General features: G+C 40.0%; 1 protein-coding gene across 4 annotated transcripts in view; it reads left to right on the top strand.

The window, feature by feature from the left end:
* The window catches only part of LOC128686910 (metal cation symporter ZIP14), a 210,454-nt gene that overhangs the window by 182,704 nt on the left and 10,459 nt on the right, over positions 1 to 17,291 (top strand). For all 4 annotated transcript variants that reach the window (XM_070103606.1, XM_070103605.1, XM_070103604.1 and 1 more), the window contains 3 exons: positions 107 to 276; positions 3,275 to 3,298; positions 15,302 to 15,436. In XM_070103606.1, the coding sequence (XP_069959707.1) occupies positions 107 to 276; positions 3,275 to 3,298; positions 15,302 to 15,436 (329 nt within the window). The remainder of the gene's footprint in view (positions 1 to 106; positions 277 to 3,274; positions 3,299 to 15,301; positions 15,437 to 17,291) is intronic.

Here is a 17,291-nt window from a genome sequence, read left to right as displayed (position 1 = left end):
GTACCTTGCAAATTTTGTAATGGGTTACTAAATACTTCATTTGGGTGTCTTTTTGGGTTTAGTGTTTAGTTTCATGATCTCTTTTCTTGTTTCCTTGGATGGTCAGTATGGGGCTATGGGCTTCTGTTTGTGACGCTCATCTCTGGGTGTTCCCTGGCTGGGGTTTCGGTGTTGCCGCTGATGGCACATCAGTTTTACCAGCAACTGTTGACAGTTATGATTGGCCTGGCTATGGGGTCTCTGGCTGCTTCATCCCTCTTCCATCTCATTCCTCAGGTGGGTTATGTAATTCATAAATACCAGTATAAATGAGGTCCTGTTGTGCATTTTAACATGTTTTGACAGTAAACTAAAACTAGCTACCTTTACACAAGTTAAAAGGTTTATTTGAAAGACTTTAATCAGATGATCTGGTGTATATATATTACAGCTTTTAATTTTTTTAATAGTTTGATTTTTGTTTGTAGTATTTAATTTTTATTATTAGAAGTACAATGCCTACATTTTTAAGGAGGGGTTTGGGATATTGGCTGTTTGGAGTGACATCTAAACTGTTGTATCTGAGTGCCTCTGCAAAAACAATGATCGTGTGAATGATGGTGAAAATGTTAAATGATGGTGAAAGTATTTCTTTTTTGGGTCACACTGCCTATGGCAAACGGCCGACGTGTTTAAAAAAAAAAACTATTTTCATTAGGTCATATTTTCCTTTCTGTTTTAATGATTAACATATGTATGACAAGGTGACACATAATAAAACACATTAACCATCATTCATTCATTCGCCATTTTTCAGAAGTGTGCTGACATTAGTCAAAGTATTCTCTGACTGCAGGATCCCCACCTCTCGTTCAGAGTGCAGGCACTTTCCTTCCTACCTTCCCTGATTCCTTTCCTAAAGTTACCTTGCTCACACTCCAAGAGCACATTCAGTAAAAAAAGTTTTTATTCACTTCTCTCTAAAACCCCTAAAACTCAAAGCCTCCTTTACCCCCTCCCTCCAACCATTTCTGGGACAATCTCCTGCCAAGGCAGGGTGACCCAAAGAAGAAAATGCATTCATCTTTATTTATTGAATTGTTGTCCTGTGAAATACTTATTTATTATTTTGATAATTTTACAATTAAGTGAAAAAATTACAGAAAAACCACAGCTTGACAAAGCAGTATCATTATGCCATATCACATGGTCTCTTCAGCTGGAATATGTAAGAGAAATGTTAACTGTCACGTGATGTACAATCTAGTACAGCCTCTCCTCTCTTAACGATGGAGTTCTGTTCCTAAGACCATGTCTGTAAACAAATTCGTTGCTAAGTGAGGAGCATACTGTAATGGTAGTGGGTTTGTGTCAACCATCTTTGATATTGTTTTAATGTCACCTTTGCACTATTTATAACATTTCTGGTATACTGTATTTTTAAATGTTTATTCAGTAGAGTACTGTATATTGTAATAAAGAATATAGAAGAAATCAGCTCTAATATACATTATTTAGGTATGCAAACTGGTCAGAGCCTGTCGTAAGTCCGAGTCGTCGGTAAACGAGTATGTCGCAAAGTGAGGAGAGGCTGTATTGTGTGAAAATATTAACTAGCTATGACAAGCATAGCAACTTTTGCTTATTAGCAGGTGAACTGTTATTGGACTTAAATTTTCTCCCCTCTCCTTACAGCACTGACCAATATTAGCACAGTACTGCATTCTTCTTGAATGCAGCTCTTGAACATGGGATTCCTTTGTACTGATTGATTAGTTTATTTTAATCATTTTGCATTTTTTTTAACACACTGGCTTACTTCCACTGAGTTAGGGTGACCTTGAAAAGAAGGAACACTCTTTTATGTTAATTTTTCTTTTACATGCACTCTGAAACTCCTCCATAAATCTTTCCAGTTTTTCTTAATGATCTCCCAGTAGAATTGTCATCAGAAATCAACTGACGATCCTACTTATATTGGCTAATTATCTTTCAGTCTGTTTTAAAATGACTCCAGAAAAATTGAAGACCTTTATTTGTTAGAGATACAGGGGGGTGGGGGGCATTTTACAGTGCTTTTCTTTACAGTGTTTACTAATGCAGAAGTTTTCAATTATACCCATTCAGACTTGTCCTTGGCTGACTATGAGCTAAGGACAAGAATGTATTAAGTAATGTGTGGAAATAAATGGTATAAAATACCGACACAATGGAAACATAAAGACACATGAAGTATAATGTGATCCAATAAAGGATCACATTATACTGCATGTGTGTTTATATTTCTTAAGTAATGTGTGTAGTGTATATGATTTTTTTTTAGGCCTAACTCTGTTGCTCACTTAATATGATAGTGTAAACATGTTATCATGCAATTATATTCATTTACAGCAGTTTTCACTCGACAGTGATTTTTCCCTTTACAGTGGTAGTCCGGAACCTAACCTGTATAATCAGGGCTCTCCTGTATACAACATTTCTTACATATGAAGTGACCTTTCCTAAGTGAATCTAAAAGAAATAAGAGACATGTTCACAGTTAGAAATGACATTCCTTAACTCCCTTCTCCTATGGTTGTATCAGTGGCCACTATCTTACCTTGCTTGTGTAAGTAATCAGGGTTACTCATATAGGGTTATTCTTTTTTACCTCTGTATTCTAACCTCACTATAGTATCATGTTTTTAATTTTCTACCTCATTTTTCCTGCATATTCTCTGCATTTTTTATTCTCGTCTTGTTTTACAAGGTCTAGTGTTAAAGAATTAATACTGCACATCATTTCATGTTGTAAACTTAACAATATTTGATTTGTATTTTCTGTTTATTACATTTGTTTAAAGTTAGGTAATTTGCTTAATCTTATGACTTTTCCATTTTTCCCCCTCTGTGGTGAATGTTTGAATGTTTTGTCTTAGCTTTTCACCAAGGCAGGATGACCCATAGAAGAAAACATATTTACAGTCATGCCTTGTCTAGCTGTCTTGTGATTTGAAATTTTAATTAAATCCTCTCTTCTGTAAGCCTTTAATCACTGGAAATGAAGAAACTTTGTATTCAAAATTGTTTTTTCTTTGTGTAGTACACAGTGTAGTTTACATATAATAGAATAGTGTTAAGCACAAAGAAAGCCACTAGCATGCATGAGCATTTCGGGCAAATGTTTACCATATTTTTGTTTAAGGAAAGAGCCTAGTCTAGGGACTGGGCTCTTTGACTATTGTTCACATAATGGTTATGATGTTAATAATAGCTGTCAAATCTTTCTTAAGTAACATTGTTTTTCTTTTTCCAGGCTTTCAGATTAAGGTGGACAAAGGTATGTTAAGTCTCCTAAGGAGACTTTGAAGTTTATATTACATTTTAGCCAGTAACAATAAGACAAATAACCTGCACGTAGCAGACTGACACTTATAACCAAATAGGTCTAAATTGGATTGAAATATTGTCATAAGTTTGTCTCCTTCGTACAGATTATTTGTGTATTTTTCCAGTCACAGTATCGTGCCTTTTTATCCATTAAAATTATAAGAAATTAAAGTATGACTTTTTTAATGTTTTTATGTATTAGAAGCAGAGGAAAGTTATTTTTTTTATGTTGAATAAAAATATTGAAGGTTCTAGCACTGAGTGAAATAGATAAGTGAACAAGATTATATTAAAAGAAGAGTCAAACCTCAATGGCTTAGAGCTGCTAATGGGTTAAGGGCTTGAATGAAAAGTTATGATGGGTATATTAAGGCAGTGGAGCATTAACATTAATATAACAGTACGTATTATGAGGAGTCTCCTCAGGGCCCTCAGATGGGAGGGGCTCTAGACATTCATTTTATATATTAATAACTGTTGTAAAATAACAAGGAAACAAATGCTTCACTCTTATTTTCAAATTAAGTGAATTTATTATATATTTCTTAAGTATAAAAATGTAAAGTTTTGGATCACCTTACCTGGATGGGAGATAGTGTGATAAAAATATAATGGAATTTGTTCTGTGATCAGTCTGCCAAGATATAAATGGTTGAGGTTTATCCTCTTCACACTGTAAATATGAGGAGTGACTTATATGTTTGTTCATTGCTTAGTACACTCATAGCTGGAGTTTAGACTAAGGTGAAAGAGAAGAGTATTACCAGGTAAAATGTCAGTAAAAAGTGATTGAATTAAAGATTGTAAGTGGTTTAATTAATTGTTGAAAAAAAATGTTGGGTAGTGGAAAGAGTAATGAGGATATCAGAAAAGTATGGTGTAGATTTCTGAATGTGTGTCAGTGTGTGGCAAAGTTTTTCATTTGTATGTTAGGTACTGGAGAAAAGAGAGGATTGCTGCAATGATATGAAAATGGACAATATACAAAGATGCCACATGAGTGGGGGAAAATAATACATATAGGGAAGGCGAATTATATCTTAATGGGTTAAGATATTGAATAAAAAGTTATGATGGGTGTAAAGGAAAAAAACTGAGAGTTTGTGATCATTGTCTAGAAGCAGATATTGGTGATACAGCAGGCTTATGTGTGAGAATCTTAGTTCAGAGTGAGGTTTAAGGAACTAGGGGTGAAAAACTGAATAGCCATACACAATTTGTAGAGGTGCGGGTATGGTGCCTGAATTCTGAAAGTGGGGTAGATATGTTGTGGTTAAGTTCGTTAAAATAGGTTATTATGCCCGTCTTTCTAGAAAAGTAACGAGAGCAAAGGTTGAATTTTTCTTTAGGTCCAATTAGGAAAACTGCAGATTACTTTAAAATAGAATTTAATTTAGTGATGTCTATCAATAGACATTCTTATTTTTTTTATTAACAGCATTTTTCCGAGGGAATGGTCTTGTATGTGATGAAAATATGACCTTATTCAATTAGAAGGGAAAATTGTTAAAAGTTATCTTTATAGCTGTCTGAGGAAAATGTATTAATTTTTTCTTCATTTTTCAGGCTTTCAGATTAAAATATTCAAAGGTATGTTAAATCTTGTTAGAAATGACTAAACTGTGTTCTAATCAAAATTAAGCCCTTTGAGTTGGCAAGCCTATACAATATACATGTACTATCCATGTATATGTGGGCTAAAAAAGACTGTTCTGGAAAGTGTGTATAGATGTGTAATTTTTCTGTATATTACTAGCTCAAAATATTTCAAATATTGTACTAATTGGTATCTTTGAGGTATTGAAGGGCTGCTGCGAGTGTCAGTGGTGGGTTTATTTTTTTTGCCATATGTATATTGTATTTTTGTTTTGCATTATTTGATAGTTCTTGTATTTTTTGTGCTTAACCCTTCAAGGGAAGGGGGTATCATGATCCTGTTGAAAGGTTTCTTGATCCAAGGAATTGGAGTTACTCTCCTATTCCATGGGCATTATTTGATCCCTGGGAGTTTAATGCTTTCTCATGAGTTTAGTATTTGTGCTGGAGAATAATCTTAGACATCTTGGAACAATTAAAATCAAGCTCCCTAGTAGTGAAATATGATATTTTTTTAAGATCAAACCTCAGAGGATTTCTTAAATGATATTACTAATGATAATGATCTTCTGAGAGTAACAAAAAGGGTAAATACAGTATACAGTTTTTGGTATAATTTGTAATGGTTGACATTCCCCCCCCCTCCCAATTTATCTGAAATTTTCTGTACGTAGAGCTTTCCATGAGGATAGATATTCAACGTATGCCAATGAATGACATACTTGAAACTGCAGTGGGCTAGTAACATCTTTTAAGTTGAAGCTCAACCCTTTCAAAGACAGCTAAGTTAGCAATAACTGCAGATGAAACTAAAGCCGCTGAATACATACAGTGCTTGTTATTAAAGTACCCTGGGTTGAAGGCATCCACTGTAATTCAGTGGTAATTTTGTCAATGAGACAAGAATTCATGCTGGCCTTGCAGCTTGAAGTGGGATGTCTTAGGATTCCCTAATGCTGCATCCTAAGTGTCTTTTTAGCTTGTGTATTGAATGGTTTTGTGTCAGTGGTACTCCTGCTCTGTGTGGTCTTAAAGGACAGGTTTGCCAGACAGTTATGGCTATTGATGAATTATTATGGGCAAGAGTAAGTTGATGACACAAGACAATTGCCAGCATACTTCTGGCAAGACAGTGATTTAGTAAATAATGGGTTACCTTACCTAAGAGGTGGCTGGTGTATTAGTTATTTTCAATTAATTTGCTTTACTCTAACGTTAATTCACTTAAATTTACATAAATTTAACTGCCAACAACTGAATCACACAAACAGGGAGGCAGGTAACGGCAGGAGTCGACACACCAACCACTCAGTGTATGGTGTGAGGATGGACTGATGTAGCAGGGAGAGCAGCTTTCTCAAACACAGATATTTAGATGAGTAGCAGGGCCAGGAGCTGGAGCTCAACCCTCTCAGGTTAGGTGAGTGACAGGTCCTTCTGTTGTGTGTGGTGCAAATTTAAGGTCAGCCTGATAATGCATTCTCCAGATATCGCATGGAGATATATCAGCATATCCACATCAGGTGCTTTACATTTTAGCAAGGAAATATAAGGATGCACATGCAAGCATGGGCAAAACAAGCATGACAAGTATTGTTTTAGCATGATGATTTTTTGTGGGTGTCAGTGTCTTGGCAGTGGAGCACGTCAAAGAAGCAAAAGTATGAAAATCACAACACACTTAGTCATGTGATGTGATGTGATGGATAGTCAATTTTTAAATCACAATAAAAAGAAACTTGAGGTAAGAAGGAGAATGCTAGATTTCACTTAACTTGTAAGTACCTTTACCAAATTGCTTAGAAAGGTCCATGCTATGTTGTAATGCAGAGTAATATTCTGTTATAATCTGCTTTCTGTCTTATATTACAAAGAAAATATAAAAATTCATTAAAACTTAAGAGGAATGAAGTTAGACTATTATACAGCTGGTTTCCCATCGAAAAGATGGATACCCACATGTAGTTATTTTTTTCCTTCCACTGCATTTAGTTTGTGCAATACTTTAAGAATGCCTTTTTGATTGCTCTTTTAACACTAGCTCCCTATTTGCTAGTTGCAGAATCAATTTGTCAAGGGTATCCTTTTGACCCTTCTAGAGCATTATTTTTTAAACATTGGGTTATGGCCTTTGTGGGGGGCAGGAGCAAAATGAACCTTAAGTTACAGATGGGTAAAGAACAAAAAGGTAGTGCCATGACTGGAACAATACACATATAAACTGCATATGGGAGAGAGAAGCCTTCAATGACGTTTTGGTCCACCCATTTACGAAGTCACAGTATGACTTTGTAAATGGCCCAAGTCGGACCAAAACGTTATTGTAGGTTTTTCTCTCCTGTGTGCAGGTTATTTGTGTATTACAGGTGGGTCATCTGACAATTGGATGAAAAACAAGCTTCTAGAACAGTTGTGGATAGGTGAAGTCATGCCACACTCAAGACTGTACATGTTTTCTGACCCCCAACAATGCTGGGGAGTCTCAAGTCAGAGGAAGGATCCAGAATTTTTTTCAAATTCTATCAATATCTCGTAAATATATGGGGTGGCTATAACTAGTGTGATAGGTATAAGATGATTATTACCCATAGGGTCCTCTTCAAGGGGGGCTCCTTGGCGTGGTGAAGAGGCTCTTGGTCTGAGGAATTAGACCTGTCGGTCTCCTTTCTCAGACTGAACCTAATTACCCCCTAATCCCCCCTTCCCTATCCCATCCTCCCCTTTTTCCTTTCCTCCTCCTCCTCCTCCCCACCCCTCCCTTTTGCCCTTCCTTTTTGGCCTTTGGGATTTTTTCCCACAGGCGCGCTAGTTCTTAGGTAGGGGAAAGGGTACCGGGGTCCATCCCATTCCGTTGAGGTTCTTGGCGGTGGTGTAGTTTGCCGTGGAATCTGGATTGCCTGGGGATGTCCCGATCCCTCTCCGGTATCCCGGAGGGTGACTTTGGGTGTCTTTCGGGCGACGGGTGTATCTCTGGAAGCCACCTTTCAGATTCCGGGGGTGGTGGCCGAAGGAGGTATGCTTTGTGGCAGATATCCGGCCACCCTCTTTTGTCCACCGAGGTAGCTCGGCAGATGTGAGGTTGCAATCCCGGATTGCTGGTTTACTGGCATGATGGGTAGGGTATGGCACGGGTTCCATGCTGCATCTGCACTACTTGCGGTGCTGAGGTCCTCTTGGGCACGGAGGGAGATTTCTGGCCCTTTCATTCCTCCTAGGAACTATCCCTCCCCGGTCCCCCCTTTTTTTCTTTTTTTTTATTTTGTTTCTTTTCTTCTTTCTTTTTGTTTTTAAGAAGAAAAAAAAGTAACCTACCTATGGTGTACCCAATCCATGACCCCGCTACCCCTGGGCCCCTTATTGTTATCGCACCCCGTTCTGACCTCGCCTCGTCTTTTGGCCACTCTTCGGACATTCCTAAGGCCCCTGTACCTCTTGCTGGTGCTGTTTCGTCACCTGCTTCAGGTACCGGGGCTTCCACTGACTCCTTCGATTTGTCTGACCTCCGCTCTCCTTTGACTATGCTTCCGGCTTCTCCCTCTACGGTGCGGCGATTTTCGAATCGCCAGCCCGTCCCACGTCGGACCGACTCTGGTCCCACTTCTAAACATCAACGACAATCTCCTAATGATGTTACTTCATTACCTTCCCATTCTACTCGGAAAAGACCGACACGTCATGCACTCCCTCTCCACACTGTTTCGGACTACACAATGGACTAAATTCTTTACATTAAGACCGACTTCTTCTACTGCCCATCTTTCCGACCATAGTATTGGCAAAGCGCTCCTACGCCACGTTGGTAGAGATATTTCCTTTCATGCTCTTAAGAGTGGTATGCGCATCATCACAGTCCAGAATTCTACCCAAGCTCATGATCTTTCTCTTTCACATATCGATACTATTCCTATCACTATCGAAAAACATCATTCCCTCAATTCTTGTAGTGGTACTGTTATTCTGCCCCATACCATAGTCCAACAGAATTTCCAGACATGTGGCACTGACATTCTCGAACAGCTGGAACTCCAAGATCTACCAATTCTCAAGATAGACACTTATGTTCTTCCTGCCCGCGGGCGAAGACGATACCCTTGCAATGTGGCTCGTTTAACTTTTGACAGCCGTGAACTCCCATCCTCTGTTTATGTAGCAGGACGTTGGTTACAAGTTCAGTAGGTGATCCCTACACCACAACAGTGTAGGAATTGCTGGCGATTTGGCCAGCAAGATCTATAGCCGAATGCCCAGTCTGTGGTGCCGATGACCATTCTAATACGTCTTGCAGTCGAACTCCCTCTTGCCTTAATTGTCATGAGGCTCACCCTTCATAATCTTGCCGTTGCCAAGTCTACTTAAATGAGCGGGAAATTCGTTGCCTCAAAGAGGCAGAAGGTCTCCCTTATGCTATGGTGGTTTCTCATCTCCGCCTCCAAGGGAGACTGCCCCGTGTTCCTTATTCTCATGTTTCAAAGTATCCCCCCTCTTCTGGGGTCACATCTTCTGCAGCCTCCTCTGCGGTTGCCAGTCCCATAGTCACTTCTGTATCTAATTCTTTTGCTGTCCGGGGCTCAGACGTCCCTACTTCAGCTCCTCAGTCTGTCCTCACTTCTTCGTGTCCTCCCTCACAAACCCCAGTATCGACAAGACCTCGTACGACACCTCCTCCCAATCGTCCCTCTACTTCTCAGAGGCCCAAAAAATCTCCTTTAACCCCTCCTTCCCTTCATCCACCTCCACATTTTACCTTCCCGGTCTCTGTACCTGGGTCTTCCCCTTTCACTGGCTCTGTTACAAGTGTGGAGGTTCATCCTCCTCCTCGTACTGTGCCTTCCTCCCCTGTCCCCTCCCAAGTTTCTTCCTCTTCTGCCACCTCCCAGGTTTCTGCCTCTTCTGTCCCCTCCCACACTTCTCCAGTTCCCTCCACCCTTTCGCCCCCCCCCCTACCTTGGTACAGTCCATTACAGCTCCGATCTTTACTCGAACTCCTCCTCCTTCCATCTCCAATATTGTCTCCCATACGACATCTCTGAACTCCAAAACACTTGAAGCAATCTCTGAATGTATTGCAGAGACCAAACCATCAATGGACACTGATCCACCCTCTGTTCTTTCTCTTTCCTCTTCTCCATCTGCGCAACTCCTTTCTTCACAACGCACCGTTCCTTCGCTACTTGAACGTTTTCCTTTGCCACCGCATGTGGACTTTTCTAACCCCTCTAGTCCGTAGGTACCCTTACCTGCGGATTTCAGGTATCTTTATCGTTGCCAATCACGGCCTATTTACAGTGGAATATTCGCGGCCTCAGGGATAATCGGGGTGAGCTTCAGATGTTGCTCTCCCAGTTTTCCTGTTAGTGTTTGCTTACAGGAACCAAAATTACACTCTGCTGTTATCTATCCTATCTCAGGCTATAATTTATTGTATTCTTCAGATCCTTTTCCTGATGGGACCTTTAATGAAAGTGCCCTTCTACGCACTGATGTTCCGTACCATCAGCTATTTGTTCGTACTTTGCTGCATTACACAGCAGCCCGTATCCATTTGCATAGGTGGTTTACACTGTTCTTTGTATCTCTCTCCTTCTCGGGCATTATCTATCCCAGATATTGCCTTTCTTGTTTCGTCATTACCGCCACCACTTCTGTTACTTGGCGATTTTAATGCCCATCATTTCCTCTGGGGGGGTCTCACTGTGATTCCCGTGGCATTCAGTTAGAGGCTTTTCTTGCTACCCACCGCCTCCATGTTTTAAATACAGGTACTCGCACCCATTTTGATCCTTGGACTCGTACTCTCTCTTGCATCGATCTCTCAGTCTGCTCTTCCTCCACCGCATTAGACTTCACCTGGTCTGTTCTCCCGGATTTACATGACAGTGATCATTTCGAGTCTGTTCTTTCTCACTCCCTTGCTCAAAAGCCCAACTGTCTACTGTAGCTTCCTGCTCTCTTTTTCTTGACCACTTCCACTCTCATTCTCATGCCATTGCAGTGTACACAGATGGCTCTAAGTCTTCTGACGGCGTAGGATTCGCAGCAGTTTCCGGACAGCGTCATACGAGGGCATCTACTATCTTCGGCTAGTATCTTTACTGCTGAATCGTATGCCATTCTTGCAGCACTTATCCGTATTGCATCTATGCCTATGTCATCATTTGTGGTTGTCTCAGACTCCCTTAGTGCTTTACAGGCTATACAGAAATTTGATACACCTCACCCCGTAGTCCTCCGTATCCAACTTTGGCTACGCAGCATCTCTTCCAAGCATAAAGATATTGTTTTTTGTTGGGTCCCTGGTCATGTTGACGTACAGGGCAATGAACAGGCAGACACTGCTGTGCAGTCAGCAGTATATGACCTACCAGTTTCATATAGAGATGTTCCATTTACAGACTATTTTGCTGCAATAGCTACCTGGTCACAGACCGGGCCGCGGGGGCGTTGACCCCCGGAACTCTCTCCAGATAAACTCCAGATAAACCCACCTTCACACCCGTTGGCAACAACGTTGATCTTCTCTGCTCGGTAACAAACTCCAATCTATTAAACCGAGTATAGGTTACTGGCCGTCTTCTTGTCACCAGTGTCGAGGTTGGGAGACTACTCTCTCCCGTCTTCTCATTGGCCATACTCGTCTTACTCATGGTTATCTCATGGAGAGGCGCCCTGCTCCTCTCTGTGAGAATTGTCAGGTTCCATTGTCGGTTAGCCACATTCTGTTAGACTGCCCACTTTATCAACGAGCATGCAAAATATGCCTCTGTCGTCGTCTTCGCTCCACTGCTCTCTCTTTACCTTCCCTTCTCGCTGATGGACCCACCTTTCATCCGGACTCTCTCATTGACTTTTTGACAACTGACTTACTTCACAAACTCTGATGATACCTTCAGCCCTTTCTACCTCAATCTCTTGCTGCCCTCTACCCCCTGCACTATCCCCTGCCCCGCTGTTTTCTGTAACCTACTGATTATCCCTTCCCCCCTCTACCGCCCAATACCCTCGCTTCCTTCCCTACCCTGCAGCGCTGTATAGCCCTTGTGGCTTAGCGCTTCTTTTTTATTATAATAATAATACCCATAGGGTGGTAGGTAATGCATAATAAAGCTGTCAAACTATTGCACAGCCAAATGTCCAAAAATCCAGCATGGGAGGATTGCTTTCAAGTTTCATTTTACTCACTTTTAAATAGAATATTTAAAAAATAGGTGGTTTTGAATGATTTCTGGATTTTTATGCCCTTGCAACAGTCATGTTTATTTTTAGTCCCAAGAGATGGTGACTTGGTATAATTGGGTATAGGGATAATGAGCAAATTTTTATTAGGTATATACCTGTGAAGAGTTTCGAGAGTTTATCTACTCTCTGAGCCCAGTGTTTGTTTTTAACTTGATAAAGCCTCATCCAAGGGGCTTCAAAGTTTCATACTGTTATAATTATAAAACTAAACCTGTTGGCATGTGCAAATACCCTTTGGTTAATTTCATAAAAGCCAAAGGGGAATTCAGTTTCTGTGACAACTTGAGAAAACTTATTTTAATCAGCTTGACTTTCAACTCTGATACATCCTACTAAGGAGAAAGTTTTGGTTGTTATTGGAGTTTCTTGGGGCCATTTTTTATTTTTTTTTCTGTGAAATAAATTAAGGATGCCTTTTTTTTAAACAGTGCAACTTTGACCTGACACATCTTCTGAGAATGATCTCCAGTAAGTTAAGGCCATGTAGGTACAAATTTGCCAATTTACTATTTTTTTGACAGCTGTCTCCTACCAAGATAGTGACCTGAAAAAGAAAACACTTTCACCATAATTCACTCTATCATTGTTTTGCCAGAGGAGTACTGATACATAGTTCAGATGCCCCTCCGAACTACAGATATTCCCACCCCTCCTTCAGAATGCAGGCAGCGTACTTCCCATCTCCAGGACTCAAGTCTGGCTAACCGGTTTCCCTGAATACCTTAACAAATGTTGCCTTGCGTACACCAGCAGCTCAGGTCATAAGAACCACTCATCTCCACTCACTCCTAACACACTCACACATGCTTGCTGGATATCCAAGTCCCTCCTACACAATACCACCTTTACCCCCTCCCTCTAACCTTTCCTAGGGCAACCCCTACCTGGCCGTCCCTCCAGCCTCCTCTTTGCTGCAACATTTACAACCGACGCTTCACACTCCTACAAGAGTGTTAGTACCACTTTGTTCTCGTGTATTCCTCTTTTTGCCTCCATGGCTAACATTGTCTTCATAGAGGCCTCAATGCACTGCTCATTCTTCATATATCCATCCACTGTTAAGTACACTCCTAAATATCTCTACACTTTCACTTCCTCCATATTCCCTTCTTCCAATCCAATCTTTCGTTACCTAAATCATTTGTTACCCTCATTAACTTGTTTCAGTAACTGAAGAATGCCTCTTCTACTCAGTTGCAAACTTTTAGCACTTGTATATTTTGTTCAGAGGAAGGTTTCAATTGCTCTTGGGCTGTGTATGTTCCAATTTGCATAATGACAGGATAATGTCTTTTTTTGAACTGCTTTAAATTTCCAAAACTGATTTATTTGGAGGAAGATTTCCATTTATTTTGGGTTTCAGAAGTGCTTCTTTACCAATTTTATTGAAGAAAATTAAAAAATGAGGTACTGGTTTCTATGTAATAGAAAGGTTTCCTAAGGTGTTATTGGACTGTGTAGTAGCCAGTTTTGCTCAGTTTTATTTCAGCCTCTGGGATTTACAAACCTGCTTGCTCTAATAGACTTCCACTGCCAATTTAAAAAGCATACAGATTTCTTGAGAATTTAAAATATAACAGGCAACAATGCTGAAAAAGTAAAACATATCAATAATATCTTTTGCAATTTAACAAATATGACATTTTAAAATCGGTATGTTAAGATATATCTCAAAATATCAGATATTTTTTGTACATTATTTATAAATTTCTACTGCATTGGGAGAACTAGTAGGTAACCTTGGTGTATGGATAGTTTTGTATCAAATATGTGATGTGCTTTAGCATGTTAGTCCATGAACGATGGATACAAGCACAGAGTTCTGTCATGGTTAGGAGTGTGTGTCAAAGTATCGGAGTTGGCAGAAATTGTCTATTTCCGTCCCTACTTGTGGCATTGTTTACATTTTCTGAGTGTATTACTGCATAATTTTTTTTAGTATTTGACTAGGTTGAGTTCCAGGTATTGGCCTTCTTAATGTTGATCAATGGTTACAGGACTGTTAGTGTACTCATTATTGTGGTTGCAGGGGTAGTCACAGCTCCTGGCCCCGAAGTATGGCCAAGTGCTAGACTTTTTTTTTTTTTTTTTTTTTTTTTTTTTTTTTTGTGTGTGTGTGTGTGTGTGTGTGTGTGTGTGTGTGTGTGTGTGTGTGTGTGTGTGTGTGTGTGTGTGTGTGTGTGTGTGTTGAGTTAAAGCTCCTGAGTCTAAGGTATTGATCTCCAGCTTCTGAACTTCTTTGGAGGGTTGACCTATACTCCTTAGTGATTTTTGTTTTAGTTTGCATTAAAAATTAACATGCACTTTGTACTTCTCTTTTTGCATGTGATATACAAAGGCAGTGTCTTTTGGCTAGGGGTATACCTGTCCTGGATCTCACAATAGCTGAAATACATTTCTTGTATTTCTTCTTTTCAACTTGCCATCCATATCCCACTGAGGCAGGGTAACCTAAAGAGAGCAATGAAAGTTTTTCTTTTTAAATTAAGTAATTTATACAAGAGAAGGGGTTACTAGTCCATTGATCCCCGGCATTTTAATCACCTCTTGTGACATGTTTGGCTTACAAAGAAGAATCCTTTTCCACTTCCCCATGGAGAAACTGAAATACATACACCCATTTATTATATTAATTGCGAAGCACTAAATCTGTAGAGGTCGTACAGCCCATGGAATGGAAGGTAATCAGGTTTGATCTATGAAAGGGAAGGGTTATCTCCAATTTCTTGGGTCAAGAGCCCTTCACCTGTATCAAGACACCCCTTTGAAGGTTAATGAGTGAATGCAGCCTGCTGGGGTATTCTTTGTTGGTGTTCAAAATGTTAATTTGTTTAAATGAAGACTGGCATTGTTTCCCATCTTGAACCCCTTAGTGTCATCAGTTAATATTATTGTATAAATTATTTTGCACAGTTCAGTTTATATTGCGAGTTGTTATCCTCCTTGAGCTCATCTCAGCCCAGTCTCTAACTAAGGTATACTGCTTTCCCCCAGGATGCCGTCAGCTGCAGTTGACTAACACTCTGGTAATTTATTTACTGCTGAATACATAACAGGGCAGCATGTATAAGGAGACTTGCCCAAACCCATTATAAAATTTTGAAATTTAATTTACTTTCAGACACTGAACGTTGACACATCGAGCAGCGGCCATCATGACTACTTGTTCATCTCTCTCTTTGTTCTGGTGGGCATATGGTGCTTCTTCATGATTGAACGTCTCATCAAAATCATATTGGCTCACCAAGCTGCAAAGGTAATTTTCTTGTGGTTATAAAAATTAAGAATGTATACTGGGAAATCAAATACAGAATGGGAGCTGACACTGTTACTTTTTGCTGATGATACTGTGCTTTTGGGGGATTCTAAAGAAAAGTTGCAAAGGTTAGTGGACAAGCTTGGGAGGGTGTGTAAAGGTAGAAAGTTGAGAGTGAACATAGATAAGAGTAAGGTGATGAGGGTATCAAACTATTTAGATAAAGAAAAACTGAGTATCACATTGGAGGGAGGGAGTGAGTATGGAAGCAGTGATTGTTTTCAGATATTTTGGAGTTGACTTGTCAGCGGATGAGTTTATGAAGAATAAGGTTAACCATAGAATTGATGAAGGAAAAAAAAGGTGAGTTTACCTGGAGAGAGTTCCGGGGGTCAACGCCCCCGCGGCCCGGTCTGAGTGGAGACAGAAAATGTAATCCGTGGAGGCAAAGAAGGGAATGTACGAGAGTATGGTGGTACCAACACACTTACAGTGTGTTGGTACCACTATACTCTATAGGTGTGAAGCATGGGTTGTAAATGCTGGAGCGAGGAGGCGACTGGAAGCAGTGGAGATGTCCTGTGTAAGGCCAATGTGTGGTGTAAATATTATGCAGAGAATTCGTTGTGGAAATTAAGAGGTGTGGAGTTACTAAAATATTAGTCAGAGGGCTGAAGAGGGGCTGTTGAGGTGGTTTGGTCATTTAGAGAGAATGGATCAAAGAATGATTTGGAGAGTGTATAAATCTGTAGGGAAAGGAAGGCGGGATGGAGGTCATCCTCGAAAGGGTTGGAGGGAAGGGGTAAAGGAGGTTTTGTGGGCAAGGGGCTTGGACTTCCAGCAAGTTTGCATGAGCATGTTAGATAAGAGTGAATGGAGGCGAATGGTTTTTAGGACCTTTAGAGCTGTTGGAGTGTGAGCAGGGTAATATTTTGTGAAGGGATTCAGGGAAACCAGTTAGCCAGACTTGAGTCCTGGAAATGGTAAGTACAATCTTGCATTTTAAAAGAGGGGTTTGGGATATTGGCAGTTTGGAGGGACGTCTAAGCTGTTGTATCTGAGTGCATCTGCAAAGACAGTGATTATGTGAATGATGGTGAAAGTGTCAAATGATAATAAGTTTTTTTTTTTTTTTTTTTTCTTTTTGGGTTTTTCTTTCTTTTAGGGTCACCCTGCCTCAGTAGGAAATGGCTGATGTGTTAAATGTATATATATATATATATATCTGGACTCGAGTCCTGGAGGTCAGAAGTACAATGCCTGCACTTTAAAGGAGGGGGTTTGGGATATTGGCTGTTTGGAGGGACATCTGAGCTGTTGTATCTGGGCCTTTGCAAAGACAGTGATTGTGTGAATGATGGTGAAAATGTTTCTTTTTTGGGCCACCCTTCCTTGATTGGAGATGGCTGACGTGTTGAGAAAAAAAAATAATCATCAGAGGCACTTACCAAAAATCAGAAAAATGGCATTTTATATCCTCTTTTCATGGAAATTTAGAATAAATAAGTAAACACATGTATACACACATTTATTAGCTTGTAAACTTATCTGATCTGATTAACCTAAGTGACTGTACAAATGTTTTTGAACTAATAACATGTGCATGCTAAACAATTTGCATGAAATTTTCTGCCTCAGTGGGGTTCCTTCATGCTAGTGAAGGGTTCCCCGCCTTCCCCCCCCCCCCCCCAAAAAAAAATCCATTTAGATCAAACCTGATTATCCCTTTCCCATTCCATTTCCCAGGTGCTTAATAACCCTTGTAGGTTGAATGCCTCATTAATATACTGTAATATGTATAATCTCTTCAAATCAAACCTGATTACCTCCCACCCTCCCCATCTCCCCATTCCCC

Source organism: Cherax quadricarinatus, chromosome 86 (genome assembly GCF_038502225.1).
Source record: "Cherax quadricarinatus isolate ZL_2023a chromosome 86, ASM3850222v1, whole genome shotgun sequence".
Lineage (NCBI taxonomy): Eukaryota > Metazoa > Arthropoda > Malacostraca > Decapoda > Parastacidae > Cherax > Cherax quadricarinatus.
Note: the sequence above shows the minus strand (reverse complement) of the source record. Positions and strands in the feature narration are given on the sequence as shown.